Genomic DNA, 20,982 nt, shown 5'->3' on the forward strand with positions numbered 1-20,982 from the left:
TTTTTCACCCATTAAACATCAGTTGGAAGTCAGCACTTGTGTGTCCTCGTTCTTCGTAGTGTGTCTTGCTGGTTTGCGCTGGTATCTATATGTGTTGTATGCAGTGTGGGCATAGCTTTTTTTTCTGTGTTTTCCCTCTGGTGAGCTTTAGTTGGGACTTTCGCCAGCAAATGGAGCCTTCCATGTTTCCTCGGAAGCGCTTGGCTGCAGAGAATCACCATCATAGAACACTTTGTTTTCGAAGACCAGGCTCCCCCTTAAGAGATGGGCCTTTCTGAGAATGAAACAGTCAGCACAAACGATGGAGAACAAAATGAATTAAACATGAATCAGAGACCAGTTATGTACACACAGCTGAGCAGGTAAAACCACAGTTCTCTCAAGTGCAGTCCTCGCTGCTTTGACCGGCCAAGATGGAGCGCACGAAGAAAGTGTCACATGTCACGCAATTCCCTGAACCTAGAGGCCCAGAAATTCACGCTCCACTGCCGCAGCCATCTCTTCGTCGACAGATCCCACCGATGCATTCGAGCACTCGTCGGACGACCTTTCAGTGTTCGACCGCTCACTGTCCTCGGGGAGTTCACTCCGCGGAAACTTTGCCGGCTGCGAAGCCTCGTCGTCTGTCAAGCCGTCACGGTCCCGCTTCCGACGCCGCCGCTTCCTCCATCCGCGCGGACACTCGCCTCCGGACAGCGACTCGGCTGACGATTCCGAGTCGGAGTTCTCCCTCATGGCCCCCCCCGCACACATCGCGGAGTCCTGGCTGGATTCTTCAACTTCCTGCGGTCTTTCGCCACCTCCTTTATTCTTGGCGGTGCCACCGTCGTCGTCATCGTCATCGTCGTCATTGCTGCATTCATCCTCGACCTCCCGATCCATTTCTTCCAGCTGCTCCGAAGACATGCTCAGGTACGGGTTCGCCTTTTCGTCGAGTTGCAGGTGCTCGTCGTTTCTACTTGATGCTGCTGCACTGCACAACACAAGAAGCCAAACATTCGGTTATGCAATGTGCATCTCTTCAAGCTGAACCCGGCCTCTGAATGCCATGCATGTTAAGCAGCTGGTTCCCTTAGGGGACCGAACGGATCCCAATCGTAATAAGGGGTTGTCTTTTGTCCTGCTCCTTCCCTCATGCCTTATCTGGCTGCACTCATCCCAACTGGAAACCAATTTGCCCAACTATGCCCATGTTTTGAGCACGAGAATCCCATCTGGCAACAAACAATTTCATTTACGGTTGCAGCTGTGGACCGAAGCACTTGGTACACCTCACCTACTTCTTTGCTTCCTACAGCACAAGCACTCACGTGAGCCCCTTCCTTTGTTTTTTTTTTTGTCTTTTATCTAAGTCTAAAGCAATGTGCACAGGTCTGGTGAAAGTATAGAACATTGGCCTGGCAACAAAACGTCAGGCTACAGAGGCGCCGTTGACCAAAAACACAACTGGTCGCGCCTGACTGTTTCAGTCCCTGTGATACGCCAACACATGACACAACAAGGCAGCAACTCAAAAGAGAAGGACAAGTATGGCAGCATTACAATGTACAATGCGACCGAAGCAGTGTCCAAGCATCACGCAATACCTAGTGATACAGGAACTGAAATTCTCTCCATGCAACTCTCCTAGAAATTACAAGGAGAGTCACCAATGTGCAAATCAGTGCAGAAACCACCCACACTCCAAACGCCCACTTCGTTTGCCCTTGCACAAGCTCAGCTTCCCCTGAATGCAGCGCAAGGTGCAAAGCTAAACCTATTACCCCCGTCAGATGGGCACTTTCAGAGGCTACTAAGTCAACAGCCTTGAAGATCCTCCATCACCACCGAACTTGAAGCTGTTGTGCTGCTGCTACACAGCAAACTCGATCGCCACTGAGAGATTCCATCACCTCACACCGAAGCGCTGGGAGAGTGGACACCTCAGTCGTGCTTCAAGCTACGTGGCAGTAGTGACAGATGTGCGCTGCATGCGTTGGCACTGGCAACATTGTGGCATCTCACACCAAGGCACTGCGAAGCCGACAACAATTTTGCAGGCATGCAAGCAATGAACCAACAAGTTCAACCTGAAACGGTAAAACACAAAATGTTTACTCATTACAGTGGCAGCATTCATGCACTTTCAAGAAAGCTGGTGTTGGTCATTTTTGTATCGCTGGCAGCAATGGTATTACCGTAAAAACCCACGTATAATACGAACCCGAATATAATACGAGGTGAAGTTTTAGAGACGCGAAATGGGAAAAAAAAGTTTTATCCGCGTATAATATGAGTGACGCAAGCTCATAGAAATTTATTAAAATCGCATCCCGCACTTCACTTCAATCACTTTCTTCTTCAGCAGCGCTTTCTTTGGACATTGCTTTGTCCGACAAATCATCCCAAATGTACTCATCTTCCGTGCCATCGAGGGCGTTCGAGATGCCGCACTTCTTGAGAGACCGATGCACAAGGTCTTCTGGGATGGCCGCCCATGTGTCCATGATCCATTTACACAGCGTGGCTGGTGAAGCCCGCTTCAGCCGCCCGGTTGGCGTCACTGCAGGCTCACCTGAGCGCATCCACTCTGCGTAGCACCGCTTGACTGCGTCCTTGAACGGTTTGTTTACACAAATATCAAGGGGCCGCGCATACACAGGAAAGAGCAGAAGACAAATAGAGCGCTCTATCTGTCTTCTGCTCTTTCCTGTGTATGCTTGTTCGTGTGTGCAACGCCACCCCAAGAATGCACGGTAAAAGAATGCCAGGTGGTCTAAACTATTATGAAGCCCTCCACTGTGATGCCCCTTGCTCTCTCCCTTCTTTCACGCTCTCCCCTCGCAGAGTGGTTGAGGTGTCCACAGAGAAGGTAGGCAGTTACTGCGTCTTTCCTTTCCTAAAGACCAATTACAAACCCTGGGGGCCTTTCTAACCACATTCCTGTGGAAGAAAATGCAACAGCATTTAGTCTGCCTGCTACGGTATCTATAAAGAGTAGTGTCTAATGTTGTTCTTGCAATTTTTTCCACCAAAACACCAGTTGGAACCCGTTCCATTGCCCTTATATGGTGTGCATGAGTCATCACCTTCTAGAACATTCCAGTACCTTCCATTGCACTGATCCAGCCACTAATCTATCTTAATACACCCACTAATTCCAGCTAGTCCACCTTAATCCATTTTCTCAGGTGCGCCTACTTCCAAATGGGTCCTTTGGAATTTTGGCAGGTGGTCACCTGCCACAGTGGGCAGGTTGTGATGACGTCACAAGGTCACGTGACCTCTATCGACCAATCAGGGTGGCCCATCAGGGATGTTGTGATGACATCACAAGGTCACGTGACCTCTCTCGACCAATCAGGGTGGCCCGTCAGGGCCGGTTGTGATAGCATCAAGCGAAGCCAGTCAGTCAAGGAATCGGGACCAATCAGGCAATTCCTTGACAAAGAAGTCAAAAATTTTTTGTGAGACGACAACTTAAATGCTACTGCATTAATATTGTTACCATAGAACTCTTTATGGTATCAGTGGACTTGACTCGTGAATGAGTCGTGAACGAAGAAGTGGCGGTGCGCTGGATGACGACGACAGTGTGAAGCTGGGCCCGTGGAGTCTCTGACCTGAGTGCTGGCCATCGCAGCGCAGTCGTTAGTACACACTTCCCCGTAGCATCCCCGTTACAATATTATTTGCCTTTGACCTGGCCCAATGACCCAATCTTGGCCGGCAACCCTGGTGGCAGGCTCACCCAAGTGGCTCTTCTTGAGACGACACCGTGGGGGCAGAAGGTGGGGCGGCCCGCTGTCCGTTGCGCCAGATCCTCTTGCCGGTCACTGGGTCGTAGACCGGTGCCTTGGCCGGCGGCTCGATCGGCTGCCTCGTCGTCTGGGCGGCCCTCGGCAGGGGCTCCTGAAAAAAAAAATGTGAAAAAGACGAGCTTAGGAGCGATTTTCACAGAGCTCCAGTCAAGGCCTTGACAGGACATTCCCTGTGTGTTTTTATTTTCATTTAGAAAAAGACTGCCAGCCTCATTCAGGATCGGGATACAACATCATGGTAAGCTCACAAAAAACAAGTTCGTCATACAATAGAAATGCTGTTACCACAGGAATATCAACAGCCAGTTTTCGCGAGTTCAATACCTTCCGCATTCGGTTAGAGTCGCAGTTTAAAAATATTTTGCAAGCACGCTTGCCGCTGCCGTCATCTGAGTTCACTTGTGGGGCGCAACAAAGAGTTCCTTTTCAAAATCTTCAGCTGTCTTTTAGCTGACCAACTGGCGTCACCACTACCTATGTGACATTATACAGTGCCACGATCGAATTGTTTATATGAACAGTTATGAGAGGTTACAAAAAAAATATTCAGATTTATAATTAACAACACTGGAAGACAGCATATTCCATACTCTAATTGCTAGTCACTGTTATAGTATTTCAAATGTTCCTATAGTTTGTGATTTCGTATTTTTGCTCCCCCCTTATGTAATGCCCTACCTAGGGGTCCTTAAGGGAAAATAAATGATGATGATGAAAAGAATGAACAACAAAACTGGCAATATGAAATTCATACTCCATTAAATGGTGTGTTTTGTTTTCGTATTTCTCGTGTTGCTGGTATTTGCTTTGGCTTTCTTTTTGTTTTACCCCCCAGAGGCACCTGCAAAAATTGTGAGGACACTTTGGCAACTAAAGTGTTGAGAGGCGGAAGCCGAGGACACCATGCCGTGACGACTTCCAGTGGACGTAACGTCACACCATTTCTGTGGCTATATCGATACGCAAATTATACATCTTTCGGGGATCTTAAGTGTTAATTACACTTAATTAGACATCTTTCCATCTAATTTGACACAAATCGGATGTTTTTCCGACCATTCTGCGACAATTTTCACTATGCCCTTACGACTTCCAGTGGACGTGACATCACACCATCCCCTGGCTATATCGACGTCCGCGCTATTTCAATGCAATTTCAACATATTTGGCCTCTAATTAATTAACTAATTACTCTACAGTCATCAAACATGGCTTCTAGGCTCATTTTTTCCTCCTCTATCTGAAGCAACCATTGTTTCTCTTCTCTATCTTTAGTTTCTCAGTTAAACGCATACAATACGCTTTGTTAATGGACAGATGACAGTATGAGCCATTAAAGGCTTTCGCCTTAATGCCCAGCTGTGCACTCAGACACCTGCTGGTAGCCCGTTCTCTAACTGCCCAATGGAGAATGCCAACATGTGCAGTGACGTGTTCAGGATCCACCCCCTGAGCTGAAATCACTGACACTCATGTTCACAGAGTCTCGTCCTGTTTCTATCAGCATTAAACCTGGCCAAATAAGAGGTGCTTTTCACTATTGATTATTTACACCTACTGCTGTGTGAGTGCCCTGTCTTTGTGAATGAAAGACGTAAGCTGCGTTGTGCTCTGGACCGCCTTGATCCTCGACCTTTCGCAGAGGCCAAGATCCTCGGTCCGTGGCCACAACGGTCGACTGCCATCAAGGCTTACAAGGCAGTGTTCTGAGAGACACTGCCTTGATGGACAGATTGTGACTGTGTTTCCCGTTCCTTCTCTCTTCCCTTTTTAATCCCCTCCATTCCCTTCCCCTGTGCAGGGTAGTAGCCAACCGGAATCCTTTCTGGTTAACACCCCTGCCTTTCCCCTCTCTCTGTATCTATCTACCTACACCTACTGCGTCATCATCATCAGCCAAACTATGTCCAGTTCTCACACTTCTGTCCCGCCAACCCTCTCCTGTGCCAGCTGTGGCCATCGTATTCCCGTAAACTCCCTGATCTGCCACCTACGTGCCTGACTTGCTCCCCCCTCTGTTGCATTCAAAAGCCCCTAGTTTTCCGCGATGCCACGATACCGCAAAGAATCGCGGATTTAAACATTCTTTAGCAAAACTGTGAGCTAGCAGCCGCATACTATTCCTTGATGCTGTTGTTCTTAACTCTTTCGCTACTGCGCCATAGGCCATCGTTTGCATATGATCGATTCAAATCGCCCGCGCAAAAAAGCTCATTTTGGAGCGTCATGGACGTGCTCCGCCATCTAGTAGTTAGCGGGCTCAACAACTGCTCTTTCGATTGCAGCCTTGGTTTCAGTGTTTTGACATGAGGGGGCACCGTGAAAAATAAAACTTTGAACGGCCGCAGCAGCGTCAGCCAGAGAAAATGGCCTCCGCATCGCCACGCGCTCCTCGAAAGCTAAAGCTGACACCGAGCACGTCGGCCGGTTTCGGTTTCGTTTTTTGCGACGAAAGCAGTGGTTATTAGTCGGGCAACAATGTACAAACGTCGGATTTCGGTTTCGAGAGCGAGACTTCGCCTCGGGAGCCTGGAATGTCAGCGCGTACTTGCATGTAAGTTCTGTTTTCGTTCGCTGTGTGTTTTCTGCGGTGCATATGGTTTGTAATTGATGACAGTGGTTTATTTTTGTGCTTCAGGGTCTTCACAACGTATGGCGAAGACAGTTTGCCAAATGCTCATGGTCGCGTCGCGTTTTTCAACAAAGATGACAGCTAGGTGTCCATATCGGCACATCGCTGCGGAGCAGCGCTCGGAGATTCGCTCGACCTCTTGACTTTTTTTTTATGCTCTTCACGGCGGAAATGATGAAGACCGTGTGCGGAAACACTAATAAGTATGCATGGATGAAGATTTTGAGCAAGCAAACATACGCTCGGCGTGACGGCTCATGGGAAGAAGTGAATCTGTTGGAGATGCTGATGTTCATTGGAATCATCATATACACTAGAATTGTTGGCCTACCACGACTATATCTCTACTGAAATACCAGAATAATCTATTCTGGCCCTCTGCTATCAAAAATCATTTCTCAAAATTGGTTTCTCGCTTTTTTTGTTTGTTTTTTGTACGTAACGGACCCGGATGATTCAGTGGCGGCAGCATCTATTGGCAAGACTTGGAAAATGTCCTGGCTTTTCAACCACGTCAATAAAACTTATTTCATCGATCCTGATGTTTTAGAGCTTGCCTAAAATGCCAAATTTTATCAGCTGGCTTTCAGGGAGCAGCTCATTCAAGAAATCTTCGGCTATGATGACGGAAAAGAAGTCCATGCCCCCAATCCTCCCATAGAATCCATTCAACACCAACCAAAAAAAAAATGAAAAAGAGAAGAAACTGCAAGCTCGGCTATCAGAGAACAAGGGAGGAGCAAAAATTAAACCTTATGTGAAGCACCTGTCAGTCTACCTCTGCTTCACATCTTCACCCCTGATTGCTCTTCACAGTGGCACCACAGTCATGACCTCAGACTTGACAGGCCATGGAAAGTGCAGTAATTTTTTCTCATAGCTGTAACTGTGAATAATGACAGCTATAAACATGTGCAACAGTTTGTATATTCCAGTTTTTCTCCAGTCAAGTTCTGGCTTAGTGCAGCCGGTAATTTTTGTTTTTGCTATACAAGTTAAAACTCGATTTAACGAAGTTGAGGGGAGCCGTGAATTATTTCATTAAATCGAGAACTTCATTACATTGAATGAGGCATTTCTTGGGCACATAATTCGGTACATTCGATTATATGGTATGGCGGCATCCAGAAAGCTACCGCAGCATCATATTTGTGAAGCGTAAATGCTCCCAAAATGAAACTGCGGACCGCGGAAACGACCGGCGCCGCTAGCGCGTATGAAAAGAAACAACAAAAATTCTTACTCAACAAGAAAGGCCCGAGGGGACTACAAATTTATTTTCCGCCAAAGAAGTCGGTGATCTTTGCCTGCGTGCGCTTTGTGAGCAACGGCCGCACTGATTTCTCGTAGGTCTGAAGTGCGTCCAGCGCGTCTTCCGTCCCCTCGTGTGCGCCGGCAAAATGTCGCAGCAGATCGAGAGCATCCATCACCTGACCTGGTGTCGGCATGGGAGCTTCGGCACCTGCAGGGTCGTCGGCAGCGTCTTCAGCCGTCACTCCCTCCACGCTTCCTACAAGCCGCAACATATTGGCATCAGTCAAAACTTCCGTTGTGACTGCGTTTGCGTCGGCGTTCACGTAGTCTGAGAAACTTATACCTGTGGGCACTTCATCCACTGAGAGAAGGTGTTCCCAGGCATCATCCTCGTGCACGGCGCTCGCGCAGTCCAGACCAGCTTCGGCAGTTTCAGGGCCTAGTGTACCGAAACTGGCAGTCCTGAAGCAATTGACAATTACCGACGGCCTCAATGCTCTCCAAGCCGCCGCCACCATCTCAACCGCCATAAAAATATCTATTTTCGTCTCGCGCTTCAGCTCCAGGTTGAGGAGAACTCTGTCGACGACTCTACGCTTGTATGCGCACTTCACGCTATTAATTATCCCTTGATCCAAGGGCTGAACCACGGAAGTTGTGTTTGGGGGGAAGTAGCGGAGCTCCACGCTGGTCAGCTCGACCTCTGCAACGTAGTGGGCCGTGCAGTTATCCAGCAACAGGCACACTTTCCTTTTCTGGCGACACATGTCGCTGTCGAATTCCTTCAGCCATGTAGCAAAAATGGCACGCGACATCCAAGCCTTTGAATTGGCAACGTACTTCACAGGAAGCTTTTTGGTGCCTTTAAAACAGCGCGGCCTCGCACTCTTTCCGATGACAAGCGGGTCTCGTTTGTCGGTGCCGTCCATGTTGACGCACAGCAAAAGAGTCAGCCTTTGTTTGCTGTGTTTGCCGCCGTGGCACGCCTGCCCCTTCAGGGCGAGTGTTTTTTTAGGCAGCATTTGGTAGAATAGACCGCTCTCGTCGGCGTTGTAGATGTCGCTGGGGCATATTTTCTTAGAATGTCGGGCACGTTTTCAGACTGCCAGTCGCCGACTACAGCCATGCTTACGCTGCTCGCTTCACCGCTGAGCACTTTCCCGACGATGCCGTGTCGTTCCTTGAAGCGCGACAGGCAGCCGGGACTTGCCTTGAACTCGTTGTCGCCCAGCAAGCACGCGAAAGAGCGAGCTTTTTGTTGGAGCAGGTCTCCACTCACGGGAATATTCTTTGCCCGCAAATCCATAAACCAGGTGAAGAGGGCCTCTTCCATTTTGCCTTGAGGAGTAGTCTTCAGCGTTTTTTTGCGCGAGAGATTCCCCGACGAAGTGGCGCGGAGGATGTCATCTTTCCCTTTCAATATTGTCGAGAGAGTACTCGCTGAAATGCCATGTGCTGCAGCCACGTCACATTTCTTCTGTCCACTTGTCACAGCACGAATTATGTCCGCTTTCTCGTCCAGGGTAAGCCTTTTTCGTTTCTTGCAGGGCTCCATCTGCTAGTCAGGAGGGTTAGCGGCGTGCTTGCTCGCACACACCACGTCCGCGTTCACGATAGCAAAGCTAGACTGATGGAGGCCTAACAAGCTGAGCTTGACAAAGCAGCGTTCAAAGGCACGGGGAAATATCCGCACAAGAGCACAACAACACAGAGCACAACGCACAGAACACAGAGCACAACACACAAACACACACAAAAAAAAAAACGCGAACTGCAACGGCGCCATCTATGAAATGTGGCACGAAACTTTTTTACTGCTGGCGCCATCTCGTGAGCTCAACTCAAAATTAAAACTCGTTTTGCGCCGCGCAGTTTGAAAAAAGCGGCGGGCTGAAGATGCTCCGCGCTGTTACCGCTGACTCGCAATCAATAAATTTTGGGGTGCTGTCTACAAAATAGACCAAAAATTAACACTTTTTCACCTTTATTTCTCGAAAAAAGGTTCGTTAAATCGGGACAGATCACGGAATCGGTTTCGTTATTTCGGGTTAGTCAAAGCATTGAACCCTATGGGCGTCTGAGGGGGAATTAGGATACCTTCGTTAAATCGGGATTTTCGTTAAATCGGGTTTCGTTAAATCGAGTTTTGACTACTTTTTTGTGTTTTTGGCAAATTTCACAAATAAATGTTAATTCACTCTTGCACACACAACTCTTCTGTTTGTTTCATTCAGAAGTGTAACTAATAAGCTACAATTTCAAGCATTGCATAATGTGCTGGGTGTATTAGTTCTTGTGAAAAAAATTTTTCTTTCAGTACACTCCAAATCGTCCATTTTTCCGCGGTAGCGAAAGAGTTAAAAGACACCGCTAGCAGCAACAGTGTGATAAAAAAATAACTAATAGTAGTTTGCCTATTTTGCACAAATGTAACGCAAGGGTGGGAGTCTGAGAACTCAGAAAAATTTTAAAAGAAATACAGTTACCACTAAAATCCAATCTCAAACTGTTCAGGCCAACTATAGCCAATGGCCCCCCTACCTCACCCCTAAAACGGAGATTGCCCGCTAAAATACAGAAGCAGTGGACCATGCTGACATTATTGAAGAGATAACGCTTTAGATGTTCAAGCCGCAATCAAGTGATGCCAAGCCTCCCTATCCTTTCAAGCAAGGATTCTCAAACTTTTTTGCTTCAAGGAACCCAAGCAGCCTTCAACATGTACAGAAGAACCACTCCCACTCTTCATCATCACAAGTGGCCGTCACAAGCATCACAATCAGTCAGCGTTGCTTGTGAGTGGATCCTCTGTGCTTTTACTGATGGTTCATTCATTTCTGTAAGCATCTGTTTGTTTTCTTTCTTTCAGCAATCAGTTTTTTATTAATCGCCCATCTCTCTCTCATGCTAAGACCTCTAGCCCCGAGACGACAACGGAGAGCACTACATCACAAGACAAACATTCCCCCACATTCGCGCACCCGGCTGGCTTGCCTTTGCCCAGAATCACCTCATATAATATCATGTGCCTCACAAACTTGACTGGAGTCTGTGTTCGTCCTTTCATGCCTTTTTGTCTACTTGTCTCAGATGGGCAGTGCTCAATTATTCTTCTAGAAAGCTTCATCTGGCATTCACTGGCTACCTGCCGCTCTCTCCTGCGGCATCAGCGCAGCTTCGGTGGTTCACCGGCGGCAATACGACACACGTATAAAGTGCATGAATACATACATGAGTTATATCTATACAGAGGAAGGTATCTAGAAAATATGATATAACATGCACACTCTCAAGCATCACTGATCTTCGATGGCATCCAGAAATTTCTGAAATGGATGTGAATGAATTTCTCCAGGCAAGGAGTTCCAGCTTTTGATGACTTATGGGAAAAAAATTGTGCCAGCACATGTCTCGGAAGGAAAAATATCTATTCAGTCTTTGGTAGTGACTTGTTGATAAAGGTTTAGAAACACTGACATACATGCTCAATGTCTATAGGTGTGACGAGTTAATCAGAGCGAATGTGTACTCGAGGCATTCAGTGTACTGACATGTCGAAAGAGGTGTTAACGATAAAGCATGAAGGTTAGACAAGGACGACAAACGTCTGTCGTGATGACAGCACATGAAACGAATTGCTTTCTTCCAGACTGATTCAATTTTCTTGGGGTCTGATCACTTACAGAAATTATATACAACGGGGCCGTAAGTGATCGGATGAGCACTTTTCTTTTCATGCTGCTATAAGTCTTGTATGCTGTTGAGCTGCACACACTGTATGCTGCAGATACTCTAAAGTAGTTATGAGGTAATGATAAACTGTTCATGCAGTAATGCGAGCTGTGGAAAGAAGAGTGACAGGTGTAACGTTAAGAGACCGGAAGCGGGCATAGTGGATGAGGGAACAAACGCACGTTAATGATATCCTAGTCGAAACCAAGAGGAAGAAGTGGGCTTGGGCAGGGCATGTTGTGCGAAGGCAAGACAACCGCTGGTCCTTATTAAGGGTAACGGAGCGGATATCCCAAGAGAAGGCAAACGCAGCAGGGGGCGGCAGAAAGTAAGGTGGGCGGAGGAGATTAAGAAATCTGCGGGGATACGGTGGCCGCAACTGGCAACGAAGGACAGGGTTAATTGGGGAGACATGGGAGACGCCTTGGCCCTGCAGTTGGCGTAGTCAGGCTGATGATGATGATGAATGAAAGGTGCAGTGACATGCTCACCACTCCTTGGTGCACACCTCAACTGCACCAAGTGGAAAGGGACGAGGGAGGAGCGAAAGAAGGTAGAGAGAAGAAGTTGCAGATTGTTTTTCGACCCCCCTGGGGTTTCTTCAACCTGCACTGAATATAGTGGATGGCCGGGACCGCACTACCTTGGGCAGCCGGCTGGCCGTGGTGGTGGAGGGGGTTGGCTGCCTCTGGCTGGGCTGGTCGGCTGGCCCCACGGGGAAGAGGCCCTCGGCCACGTGCTCCCACCGCTCCGCACAGCACCACAGCCACAAGGGGTGCACCACGTGTACACCAGGCATGCGCCGGGCCCTGTTCACCTGCACCACACCACACCCCCCTTTTTACTCCTCGGCACACAACCAGAGAGAGGGCTGCAAGGCACCCCAACACTGGCAGAACATGCAAACATCTGAACTCGCACCCTGCCAACCACATTTACTGGTCTTTCATTGGTCTTTGAGACCCAAAAAAAATGACCAAAAAATCGATTCTCAAAAAATGACATTTGTGGAAACCACAGCTATTATTTTTGAACTGTACTAAATTTATAATTCAACAAATCAACTTTTTGACCTATTATTTTTTAACTGTACTAATGTTATCCTTCAACAAATCAACATTTTGGCCTATTATTTTTGAACTGTACTAATGTTATCCTTCAAGAAATCAACATTTTGACCTATTATTTTTGAACTGTACTAATGTTATCCTTCAAGAAATCAACATTTTGACCTATTTTTTTGAACTGTACTAATGTTATCCTTCAACAAATCAACATTTTGACCTATTATTTTTGAACTGTACTAATGTTATCCTTCAACAAATCAACATTTTGACCTATTATTTTCGAAATGTACCAATGTTATCCTTCAATAAATCAACATTTTGGCCTATTATTTTTGAACTGTACTAATGTTATCCTTCAAGAAATCAACATTTTGACCTATTATTTTTGAATTGTACGAATGTTATCCTTAAAGAAATCAACATTGTGACCATAATATTAAATTCAGATCATCGTGTGGGCTGAATTTGTGCAGGAGCAAACAATTTAATGGCATGAAAATTTTGGAGATCTGGCCATCTTAGTATGTCAATATCTCAACATCTAGGACAGACAGAGATGTCATATTGTTTGCTAAGGGAAGCTGAAGGCACAGTGCGTGCAATAATCGAAGCAGATTTGTTCAATCGCACTTCAAAAATTTATAACGTCGCAAAGTTTATCGATGCATAACATTCACACCTTGAACACTGATATTCCATGTGCTGTAAAATTATTAATGAGGCTAAAATAAAAAAATGGTTTTGATTATCGCACTCTTTACTCACCATACTATGTAGCCATGGATTAAAAATGATTTTCTATTGAGCAGTTTTTTTTTGCACTGAGGTACTAATGAACACTAATTAAAACTAATTATCTTGGGAACCGACTAATTTACGAGAAAGGTCATTTCATTGTTGAAATCAGTAGAAGAAACTGAGCAAGGTGGTACAGCTTCATTAGAATTGCACTAAAAAATAAGCGACATATGTCTAAGACCAGTGTCCCCCTTAAAGGCTGGGCTAGTCGGCAATTAGCAACAATGAGACACAGCTGCTAATGTGAGATAGTTCTGCCATTTGCTGGGGTCCGTTTCATTTTTTTTTTTTCATTCTCAGCCCAGGTGTTCTCATGCTAGCCATTCTGTCAGTCACACACTGTCACGCTGCTTCTTTACACCGGCCGTTCTTTTAATGCTGAACACCCGTGATGCCCTTGAGTCACACTAGGAAGCACAGCGTGCCCCATTAGGATGTCACCACTGAGGACTAGAACATGGGCCCCTTACATAACAGGTGTCCCAGCTAAATGTAAACAAGTTATTAAAAAAGGCAGCGTGTCACAGACAAGCGAAATGAACCGAGTGCTGTTGAGAGTCGTGTGGCCTAGTCTGCAGTATTTTTTTTCATTCCGCAAAGTTAGTTCACTACCATATTTACTCGCATAATAGGCGCACTTTTTTTCCAGAAAATCCGGCTCAAAGTTCGGGGTGCGCTTATTGCGCGGGATAAAATTTCCGGGAATTTTTCGACTCGCAAAATTGAACATATCGCATAAACGCACTCGTGTACGGGCCGCACCCCGTTTTCCCGAAGGAAATATTTTTTGAAAATCCGTGTAGGGGCCGCACCTAAACTTTCCACGATCCACGCGGGAATAGCCTTCGAAATGCACGCGCCGTGGCCTCCGCGATCAGCTCCAGCTGCGAGCAACGTGCGCTTGGTTGCGGAGGCCACACACACGCACAGGAGCTTCCAAGTGCCGCCCACGGATGGCGCCCAAGGTCAAGCTTACCATCACCATCAACTTTTTCGTCCGCCGCGAGCTTTCGCTATCTATATCGACATCAGCATCACCAGCTCCAGTATTTTTATGGCTGCCAAAGGGCCGGTTACTGTCGTAGCGTGTTAGTTTATCCTAGGTGTGGCTTTCTTGCACTGTCGCCGAGCGTTGCTATATTAGCACGATGGGCAAGCGCCTTAATAGCTACTCGGCTGGGAGTTAGGTCTCGAACATGGCAAGCGTGCGGCAGGATGGAAGTTCGATGTGGACAAGAAGTGCGGAAGTTGCGACTGCGGTGTGCCTAAATTTTCGTATGCGACTCCTATCGCCACGGTTTTCGGGGTACTAAGTCAGGTTGGTTTCCGGCTGATGAAGCTTTCAAAACAGACGTTTAAAAAGTGAGCATCCCTGAAAACTGTGGGCGGCTGTTCCACGCGATGTCGTTGTACGTTCTGTGGGTCCGCAGCATCTGCGACGACAGCAGCACTAGTGAGGACTAGTAGTAAGTTCAGCAAAAACTTTGTTAAAATAAAAATTGTGGGGGTGGGGAGGCGTCGGCTTGCAATCGTGTAAATACAGTACTGATCACAGTGCCAAGTTCGGGGTGCGCCTATTATGCACGGAAATAAAAAAATTGATTTTTGGCGACCGAACTGGGGGTGCGCCTATTATGAGAGTGCGCCTATTATGCGAGTAAATACAGTAGTTAAGACTACCAACTAACTTCTAAAATACTGGCTCCTGGAAAAGCGTGTCAATTTAAAAGTTGTATCTTGCCTCAATAAACAGCGAGGTGAAATATTTGCAACAGCATGACGTTTATGTAGCTTTCTTTCCCAGCCCTAAAAGAAAGTGCATGAACTGAGTTGGTTTCCCTTGCCTAGGACACTCCGTCTTGGTGGAAACACTGGGGCAGCAAGTGTTAAAAAAAAGAAAAAAAGCAGCACACTTGTCACCACCTTTAGAACCTTGGGGCAGTAGTATTAAAAAAAAAAGACATCAACCCTTTAAAGTCTGGTGTAGCTTCCCTACTGACGAGTCACGGCACCGCTCAGCATTTTTGTGGGGCCTTCCAACCCCTAACAGAGAGAGGGAGTGCCAAGTCACTATTTGGTTCAAAACATTTAATTTAAAGCACTGTGTCAGGCCATAACAGGCAACCGCTGCCGGGCAATGCCTGACAGATGACCGGAAAGGGTTAATGCACATGTCAAACATGTCATGGTGTGAAAAGTACCGTATTTACCCAATTCCAACGCGCACCTTTTTTCGGGGAAAATACGTCTCAAAATTGCATGCGCGTTGGATTCGAGTGCAAACCGAAACTGCCCCATAGCTGCCCATCGTCATCGCCATTATACGATGTGGGAGCTCACTAACTGCTGGCAGACATGGGAGCACGTTTGCTCGTCGTTTTCTGTGTTGCAGGAGCCGTTTTCAACCGGTGTGGCACTTGTCGCGTGCTACCTTGCTTCCGTCCCATTCTTCTTTCGTGCTGGTTTTTCCAAACATGCATCCTCTCCAACTTGCCCAGTTCACCATCCTTGTGCACTTTTTTAAGGGGGGGCGAGGGTCTTAAAACTGACCTTCTTATTTTTGGCTAGAATCTGATGAAATTTTGCACACAGATGCATTTTTCTCTTCTGGTTCCAAATACAGTGGAACCCCGTTCATACGTTTTTCACCGGACCGGGAAAAAAAAACGTAACAGCCGGGAAAACGCAACAGTGAGGAAAGCACCGAAAATTAATGAAAACAGTGCAGCTTTGACTTGAAACAATTAATTTCCGCAAATTGACCCTAGGACTTTAAAAAAACGAGAATGGTGGATTGCAGTTTCTTTCGCTCGCTGGAAAGAACAACGCGTTTCTCAATAGCAAAGGCCGCATTGCTGTCAGCGTCGCTTTGCGGTGCGGCCACACCGCACGCACGCAGCAGTGCTGTGCAGTTCACGCGCTCACTGCAGTCCACGCTGAAGCGACGTTGTGCACAGCGTCAAGCACTGAAATGTTCGTAGGCTGCTCGCCGCGCTGCTCCGCGTAAGCCGCCCTGGCTGCCTGTCGACTGCGTTTAGTACGTCCAGCTTTTCAAGGGAAAGCCCCTTTCGCTTACTCAACGCTATCACGCCATCAAAGCACAATAAAGTTGTTGTTGCGACTGAGAAGGATGAAAAGGAAATTGCACAGGCCCTGCCGACTGGCTTCAGCCGAGCCACCACCGCTGTCACTTGCAGATAGAGGAGAGTTAAAAGATAAAAAGGAGTGAAAGAAAAGACGCGCTGATAAGCGACGGCAGCCGCGCGCCTCCTCCTCACCACCTCCCACGATAAAGATCGCGGCGTTCGGCTGCACCGGCGTTCGGCGTGCACCACCGCTGTCACTTGCAGATAGAGGAGAGTTAAAAGATAAAAAGGAGTGAAAGAAAAGACGCGCTGATAAGCGCCGGCAGCCGCGCGCCTCCTCCTCACCACCTCCCACGATAAAGATCGCGGCGTTCGGCTGCACCGGCGTTCGGTGTGCACCACCGCTGTCACTTGCAGATAGAGGAGAGTTAAAAGATAAAAAGGAGTGAAAGAAAAGACGCGCTGATAAGCGACGGCAGCCGCGCGCCTCCTCCTCACCACCTCCCACGATAAAGATCGCGGCGTTCGGCTGCACCGGCGTTCGGCGTGCACCACCGCTGTCACTTGCAGATAGAGGAGAGTTAAAAGATAAAAAGAAAGAGTGAAAGAAAAGACACGCTGATAAGCGACCGCAGCCACAGGCCTCCTCCTCACCACCTCCCACGATAAAGATCGCGGCGTTCGGCATGCGAGGCAGATAGCCATCTAGTGGCGGCCTCTCCAACTCGTGTGCGGCTTCTTGCAGCCAGTTCCGTAGCCAAGCCTGGCCAAGACTCGTCAAAAATCAAAATGCCGGTTGGCGCGCATTGCCCGATTGGGTTCGGGGAGCCCGGTTGCGACGTATCATGCGGGATCGTTTCCTCGGCTACGACGTAACAGCGGGGTTCCCAATACATTGGATCCTATGGAAGCTATGCCGGGACCCGAAGAAAACGACGTAACAGCCGGGAAAACGCAGCAGTGAGGAACGTAACAGCGGGGTTCTACTGTATGTAGTCATAATTGAGCTGGTGGTCTTAGATCTTACAATGTCTAGAATGTAATTAGGTAATTTCTTACGCAGCTTTAATGAACTTTCTCACCACTTCTGTTACTTTTATTTACATGAATTGATAGCCAGAGAGTTCCCATACCCGGTGCCATTCTTCGTTTTTCTCTAAAGGCACGTCATCCTGATATGTGGTGTCGAGAGTAAAAGGTCGCAGGCGTTGATGCTGCAACTCGTTAAGCTAATTGCAAATTGCTATTTATACGTGGCCTAAACAAAAAAAGTAAGAATGTCATCGGGTATGGGAACTCTCTGGCTATCAATTCGTGTAATTAAAAGCAAGAAAATGCGATAAGAGTGTTCATTAAAGCTGTGTAAGAAATTACCTACTTACATTCTAGACTTTGTAAGATTTAAGACCACCGGACCAACTATGAATATATTTTTGGAATCAGAAGAGAACAACACATCTGTGTGCGAAATTTCATGAGATTCTAGCCATAAATAAAAAAGTTACTTTCAAGACCCTTGTACCCCCTTAAGTTTGCACCTCCTTGAAGATCACTTTCCAAAATGAGCACGAATATGTCCCCTTGCAATGGCCTCACATTACAACCCACGCAAATTACACGAAAAGCAAGAAAAAAAGGACTTTTTTTTTTCTTTACCAACAGACATGCAAGACAATTAGGAGCCACAGTGTGGTATGGAGGCTGCAATGCAGGTAACAATGCACCGCGACCTACAAAAGGTTTAGGTTTATTAGGTCTATTGGGATTTAATGTCCCAAAGCGGCTCAGGCTATGAGGGACGCCGTAGTGGAGGGCTCCGGAGATTTCGACCACCTGGGGATCTTTAACATGCACTGACATCGCACAGCACATGGGCCTCTGGAATTTCTCCTCCATCGAAATACGACTGCCGTGGCCGGGATCAAGAACCCGTGTCTCTCGGGTCAGCAGCCGAGCGCCGTAACCACTGAGCCATGCTCTGAGGCGGAGCTGCGACCTACAAAAGGCTTACAGATCTGTCGGCCTGGAGCTATCCTTGGCTCACCTTGGCGGTTCCAAGTCGTGCGGCAACGAGATGCGTGACACCGGGGCACAGGTCCCCGGACACAGTGGCCCCCAGGGCCTTGGCCACCTGCCAGGCACGGCTCTTCTCAGCAGGCTGCATTGAGAGAAACACGGACCAGGTCAAGAGGACAGGCACTGACAGCATTCAGCTGCAACTGCATTCTACAGCAGCAGCCACGTTTCTCGTTTATGCGGTGTCATTAGCACAACACACCAGCTGCAATAATAACACGCCAGGTTGACTGGACTGACCTCCCAAAATGATGTCATGCCACCACACCAATCACCAATTCGTCCAAACACAGAAACATCGCTCGTGACATCATGACACTCACTTGACTGTTATAGCAGATTGTGCTTGGTTCACGACAACTTCATGCCAAAAAGGAGAAAAGGAACTACACTGAAGAAGGATGGATATAGCTGGGCAAGTTTGTAATAATTCATCATGGGGGGTACAGCGCGAACAAGACAAAGGATGAAGCAAGAAGACTACAGCGCTCGTCTGTGTAGTCTTCTTGCTTCATCCTTCGTCTTGTCCGCGCTGTACCCCCCACGAAGAAAAGGAACTTCGACCAAAGGCTCTCAATAAAAGTTTAGGATGTTTCAACTTCAGTATGGAAGCCTTGTTCACTTTGGTCGGCGTTCTTGCATGCGACACCTGTCGTCACACCAAAACCCCACCTATGTCCACTGTCACGACATTCACTGTTATTTCAAGAGATGTCACATGGCCTTGTAGCGTCATCACAACCTGTCCAACGTGGCAGGTGGCAATTAATTTAATGATTGGTCGAGAGAGGTCACGTGACATTGTGATGTCATCACAGAGTTCCCACTGAGTGGTCAGCAACCTAGGTTTTGGATACCAATCTAGAGAGGGAATCAAATAAAAAGTCAGGCAGAAATGCCACGTATGCAAATGCCGGCATTGTTAGGGCATAGCGGATACCAGCTACTGCTGCTAGGGGTCCGAATATGGCACTGGATGGACCGACAATTGCAAAGAAACTGACATGAACACACACAGGAATTGCAACAGAAGCTGCAACAAATGTGAAAGCTAATGGTATTGCATTCCGCTCTTAAAGGTGTACTGAAGAGGAATCTGAACTCGTCTTTTTACTACGGGAACTCGATCTACACGTTCTGAGTGTTCTTGGAAACCTCGAATTACTGCCCTGTACGGGTGATTTCCCTGATTTAAATCCGATTAAACTTCCCGGCTCCTGCCTTTTTTTTTTTTTTTAATTCCCCGCAAACGGTGGGAGGAGTCGACCAACCTTTCACCCAGTCCCGTGGCGGCTTGCCGTTCTGCCATCGGCGGAGTGACATGTAGTGATTGGCGAAAGCAAAGAGTCCACGCGCAATTTTATTGCCGTGGGCCTAATTTGCGGCTATGTAGTCTCTGACTGCATCTGTTAATTCACGAAAGCCTGAAAAAACTGAACAAAAGGGAAAGAGAAGCCGCCACGCAACTGCCCGAAAGGCACTCCCCGTGTTAGTCAACTCCTCCTACTGTCTACGGTGAGTTTAAAAAAAGGCGGGAGCCTGGACGCCTAATCGGATTTAAATTACGGAAATCGGCCACACAGGGCAATAAGTCGAAGTTTCTAAGAATGCTCGGAACGTGTAGATCAAGTTCCCGCGGCAAAAAGACGAGTTCAGATTCCTCTTTAGTGCACCTTTAAGGTGAATTCATCATCCCGATATTTGTTTTCTTTTGGACATGAATTTACTACCTGACCATGTGAGATGCTATCAATCCTTAGGTTTCACAATGGTCTTAGTTGCTTATGTGCCATAAAACAACACAACAACAAAAACAACATAAAGTTCCATATGAATGAATGGATGGGTGGGTAAGCAACCGTGCATGTTTGTGCCCAGAGTCACTAAACACTTTGAATGGCGCTAGGCATTTCATACCAGCCCAGCTGTCGATAAAATTTTAATTATCATAAGGGTAAATGTTTGGTACACTTTTCTGCACAAACCAAAATGCGGCACAACACTTCAGGGCACTGAACGATACTCGCTGGCACTCCGTCAAACATGGTATGCCTGACGAGTTCAAACACGCATGCCAAAGCAAGTTTCAGGAGCGCAGGTGACACTGAAACACTTTTCTGCACACTTCAAATTGCTCACTACGTGCACCTGTCAACAGACTGTGCAGAAAAAAACTCATTAATTTTGCCCTCGTTAATTCGGAAACAGATAATCTGGAGAGTAAGCGCAGTCCCAGTCAATGCCTATGTTTGAGTTTGAGTTTCTTTATTTCTACCACAGCCAAAATTTTACACCACACAAACATACGAGAAACTCGTTAATCCGGATGCAATTGGGCTTCTACAGGTTAATCCAAATGGCCTCTCAACAGGGGACCATGCCAATGTACGATAGCCACAGGAAGTGATAATCCGAGCGCTTGGGAATGGGCCCGTTGGAATATCGTCATTTCAAAGCCTGCACTGCTTGGGTAAACAGGGACGTGTTAGAGAGACAGAGACATTAAGCGAAAATTTTATTTTTTTCCATCAACTGAG

General features: G+C 47.2%; 1 protein-coding gene across 3 annotated transcripts in view; it reads right to left on the reverse strand.

Moving 5' to 3' along the window:
* Positions 1–297: 297 nt before the first annotated feature.
* Fcp1 (RNA polymerase II subunit A C-terminal domain phosphatase Fcp1) overlaps positions 298–20,982 on the reverse strand; it is an 81,650-nt gene continuing 60,965 nt past the window's right edge. For 2 of the 3 annotated variants that reach the window (XM_089586173.1, XM_089586171.1), the window contains 4 exons: positions 18,414–18,527; positions 12,062–12,235; positions 3,731–3,891; positions 298–973 (listed from right to left, as the gene is read on the reverse strand). In XM_089586173.1, the coding sequence (XP_089442299.1) occupies positions 460–973; positions 3,731–3,891; positions 12,062–12,235; positions 18,414–18,527 (963 nt within the window). In that variant the 3' untranslated portion in view covers positions 298–459. The remainder of the gene's footprint in view (positions 974–3,730; positions 3,892–12,061; positions 12,236–18,413; positions 18,528–20,982) is intronic. The other variant, XM_089586174.1, reaches the window with a different exon arrangement.

This window comes from Amblyomma mixtum, chromosome 4, assembly GCF_055824585.1.
Source record: "Amblyomma mixtum isolate Tamu chromosome 4, ASM5582458v1, whole genome shotgun sequence".
NCBI classification, from domain to species: Eukaryota; Metazoa; Arthropoda; class Arachnida; order Ixodida; family Ixodidae; genus Amblyomma; species Amblyomma mixtum.